The sequence below is a fragment of the Coregonus clupeaformis genome, unplaced genomic scaffold (genome assembly GCF_020615455.1).
Source record: "Coregonus clupeaformis isolate EN_2021a unplaced genomic scaffold, ASM2061545v1 scaf5766, whole genome shotgun sequence".
NCBI lineage: Eukaryota > Metazoa > Chordata > Actinopteri > Salmoniformes > Salmonidae > Coregonus > Coregonus clupeaformis.
This window is the reverse complement of record NW_025539220.1, coordinates 2,427-6,913: the sequence shown is the minus strand read 5'-3', so window position 1 is coordinate 6,913 and position 4,487 is coordinate 2,427. Positions and strand designations below refer to the sequence as shown.

Sequence of the window (4,487 nt, the reverse complement as noted above, 5' to 3'; positions counted from 1 at the left end):
ATGTCAGGGAGAATTGAATGTCAAAAACGCAAATATGGCATTCTGATTTCATGATCTGACTTAACCACAGATCTCTTCTTGATTATCATGGTTGATTTGCCTCAGAAATAAACTGAATGTTGCTCTACGACCTTTGGGCGTGTGAATGTGTGTGTGTGTGTGTGTGTGTGTGTGAGAGTGTGTGTGAGAGAGAGAGAGAGAGAGAGAGAGACCTTTTCTAATGACAGTTCTTCTCTCTCTCTCCTTGCCTCAGGCACAGGGACTTTTGGCAGGGTGTTCCTGGTGAAAGACAAGAAGAGCAGGGCGTTCTACGCTCTGAAGGCTATGAAGATCCCTGACGTGATCCGGCTGAAGCAGGAGCAGCACGTTCACAATGAGAAGGAAGTCCTGACCGAAGTCAACCACCCCTTCCTCATCAGACTGTGAGTGTCTGATCACCTCAACACCACATAACATAACTTAACAAAACATAGCATAACATGGCTACCGTAAGATAAAGAGAAGGAAGTCCTGACCGAAGTCAACCTCCCCAACATCACCTCAACACCACCACCATCGTCAGCCACAGATCTGTTGGAGGTGGATTTAATATATAAATAATATATGCCATTAAGCAGAAGTCTTTATCCAAAGTGACATCCCCTACAGTGAGTGTATACGTTTCTAATATATGTATGTGATTAGTGGTATTGAAACCCACGACCTTGGTGTTGCTTGCACCACGCTCTTACCAACTAAGCCACACAGGACCACTTTCCACTTGTCCTCTACAACCGCTTTGACAAGGCCCATGCCACATACTGTAAGCTGAGCAAACATTGCCCAGACTACCCTTTTTTTCCTAACTCTCTACATCCAACCACTGTTACCCGACCAATATTTGTGTTTGAATAGAGTCACCTTGTTCAAATGTACCGTTTTGTTTATTTACTGTTTATGCCTTCCAGGTTCTGGACCCACCATGACGATCGTTTACTCTACATGCTGATGGACTACGTTCCAGGCGGGGAGCTGTTCAGTTACCTCCGTAGCCGCGGGCGCTTCAGCAACACCACGGGCCTCTTCTACTCCACAGAGATCGTGTGTGCCATCGAGTACCTCCACTCCAAAGAGATCGTCTACCGAGACCTGAAGCCGGAGAATATACTGCTGGACAGCGAGGGACACATCCGCCTCACAGACTTCGGCTTCGCTAAGAAGCTCTCGGACAGGTATGATGTAATGCCATAGAGTACAACTTCATTGTCCATCGAAACGGAATTGTGTCTTTGGACTGTGTTATTATATTTCCAACCTCCCTGAGACCACACACACCCTAGAGACTGGAAGTAGCACAGGGTCAGCCGCAGAGCAGCGTCCCTGTATGAGCTGTTCGTCCCCACCGGTATCATCCCATCTGGGAGCAGGTGTACTGCACAGCTAGGACATCCTTAATTGTTAGACATTATGCCCCCTAACAAGTCATTACCAGGATATTATTAGACTACCATGTTAATTGTGGGAGTGAATGTTGTTTGTTTTTCTTTCTCATTGTAAGACTATAACACGTTTGGGAGTTGTAGCCATACAGACACATTTGCCTGATTGGTACAGTAGGGTTATAGATGTCCTTCCGGAAGATGTCATATTACATTTCCATATAATATTCACAGAATGTATGGAGGGGAATCCTCGCTCGATCTAAGATGGAATCCCAAAACATGAGAGAAATGCAAAGATGAGATTAAATTGCCGTTATTTTGTTTTTATATTAGTGTTACAAGCAGCGAGACGTCTTCAGGGACCTCAGTAGAATTGGAAAGCTGCAGCACTCGGGTTAAAACAGTTTTGTATCTGCAGTGCAGTAATGTAGTGATACTGCAGTAGCACTAGTGTTTTGCAGGGAGCCTCGCTGAACACAAACCTGACCCACTGACATGTAAACAGAATGGAGTAAGATTCCATTTTCTCTGGCTGGGAGAGTAAAACAGATTTGTACTAGATGTGGCTCTGATGTGCAACTTGTGACCCACTTAAAGAAATGGAAGGCAAAAGGAATTGCCTTGAATGCGTGGAGCATGTGAAGAACAAACGAATAGGAGAGTTGGCTGCCTTGCCACTGGTGGTGTTCCTCGTGTGTGTGTGTGTGTGTGTGTGTGTTTGTGTGTGTGTGTGTGTGAGAGATCAGTTTACAAGATGAAATACCACACCACACTGTTGATGCTTCCACAGTGCCACCTAGTGGCAGAATAACATTGACCCGCTTGGTTCTAGGACGTGCTCGGAGTTAACTGTTTTATTAGACCAGCTTTGCCAGTCGTAGAGCAGCACTCTGTCCAGAGAGACTACTCTGAGCCTGCGGTAGATATGCCTATGTGATAAAGAGCCATGCGACAAAAAAGATGCAATTACAGTGCAAGCTGCATTTTCCTCATTGCGTCCAAATTGTCCCATTCTTGTTCACCTCAAAATATATAATAAAGATGGAAATGTACAAATGAAAACCAAGGACCTTGAGCCTGCTCCTTAAACAGAGTAACCATTTGCATACAAATTAACCATCACCACGGCAACCGACCAAAAGGGTTATTTTCCAGAGGGCAAGTGTTGTTTTTTCTTCAGAACATTTTAAAAATGTGATAAAAATGATCATTTTGTTGTGTCCTATTCTGCTCCCCACTTCAGATGCCCTCCCTGGCCTGAACATAGTGATCCAGGCTTTTATATATCCTCCAGCCAGTGTTAAATCAGCTGTACTATTGAACCAAAGACATTGATCTACCAATAACACAACCAGAACCAATACTTCCAGCAAACTAAAGATCCGTCGCTCTGTTGGATCCAAATACCACCCGATAGTACTGTGAGATCAGGCTACACACGCTGTCTTAGTTATACCATATCAATGTACATGCTACTGTGAGATCAGCCTGCATAGACTACACTACTACTGACTGAAGGACCAGTCGACTGACCCAGTGGCGGCTGGTGAAAAATATTCTCGGTGGGGCTGTGCCATACTTTTTTTTTCCTGTAACCATCGCGATATATTTTAACACAAACTGCAGGACAGCAGTGCTCAGTGAAACATTCAGTAATTATTTAATGCCAATATTAAAAAGTTGAGGCATTCTTACACAAAAACATATTACACAAACCCAAGCCTTTCATTTGCATTTAAAGTTAACTTTTCACCATTGGTAGTAAACAGGCAACGCAACAGGCATGCTGTCAGAACAGAGTGGAAAGTGGACAATAACATGAAATTATTATAAAGTTTATAGGAAATCTTACACTGTATAAAAGGATGTATAATATAGAAATGGATATCAAGTGGATGAACTCAAACCTTTGACTGGAAGAATAGCATACAGTATTTTATGATCATACTAAATGTGACTAATTGTTAATGTGCTCCAGAACTGCAACAATTAATTGATACAAAACAACATATATACAGTAATATTAGCAAAGACACTATTAAGACTTTCTAGAGTACCATATATAACTGGATTTTTTATGCTAAGGTCAACTATATACAAAGAAACATGCGGCAGAGCTGCTCTGTGTGTGTGTGTCTGTCATCTTATTTGTACAGGAATTTTGCCCGGTCTGTCCTTCTGAGTGGCAAACCTCTCAATGACCCTTTGATTAAAGTCAGGAATGTCCCTGACAAGTTTCTTCTCCATGGAGAGCATGGCCAGAGCGTTCAGGCGATCCTGTGTCATGCTGTTTCTCAGGAAGGTCTTGATCCTTTTCAGTGTAGAGAAGCACCTTTCTGACTCAGCAGTTGTCATGGGTGTGGTGATGAGGATCTTGAGGAGGCTGGCAGTCTCTGTGAAAGTGCTCTGAAGGTTGTTCTCCATGAAGAACTGGTACAGGGGCACTGCACCACTACAAGCCCTTGAACTCACTGTTCTCATAGATGAGGGACAGTTCGGTTTGAGCTTGGCCTTGTTCAACATGGGGTACGCCTCCACGGTTGTTCTCAAGCGCTGTATCGGGGAACTTCACACTGTGTTGTGGGAACAACTCTCCGTGCAATAGTGTTGCGCTGATGAGGTGCTGGGTGAAGGAGAACCTCTCTTTGGCATGACTCAGGATGGTATCACATACCTGTAAAGATACATCATCAGCTTTAATTTGCAATTAAGCTATTTTGATGCAAGTGATCCTGACTGACACATGCCTATGTCCAACTCAAGTATATGATTACCAAGGTGCTGATTGTTCAGGGTTTTGGCTACATACTACCAGGCCTGAAAAAAAAGTTCTAGGGGGAAACACTGACAATTACATCACAACTTACCTCTATAGCCAACCTCTGTTGTTCTCCTGGTCCCAGCATCCTCCGTCGCGATGGGCTGTTGCTGCTCGTCAGATGCGCTGTCCCCACACAAAGAGGGAATTGAGGCCCTGGGTCCAAAAAATAAAGTTTAATTTGATAACTTGCAATCAGACTTCTTAACTCACTGTAATTCCCCCTCAACACACAACCAGTGACTTTT

The 4,487-nt window shown here is 43.7% G+C and overlaps 1 protein-coding gene across 1 annotated transcript; it reads left to right on the top strand.

The window, feature by feature from the left end:
• Positions 1-243: 243 nt before the first annotated feature.
• Positions 244-1,211, top strand: LOC123490945 (putative serine/threonine-protein kinase PRKY; the record flags this gene model as incomplete). Its single annotated transcript, XM_045220762.1, has 2 exons — positions 244-422; positions 948-1,211. Coding segments are annotated over 2 exons (443 nt in total), but the record flags the coding sequence as incomplete, so codon positions are not given.
• Between the last annotated feature and the right edge of the window lie 3,276 nt (positions 1,212-4,487).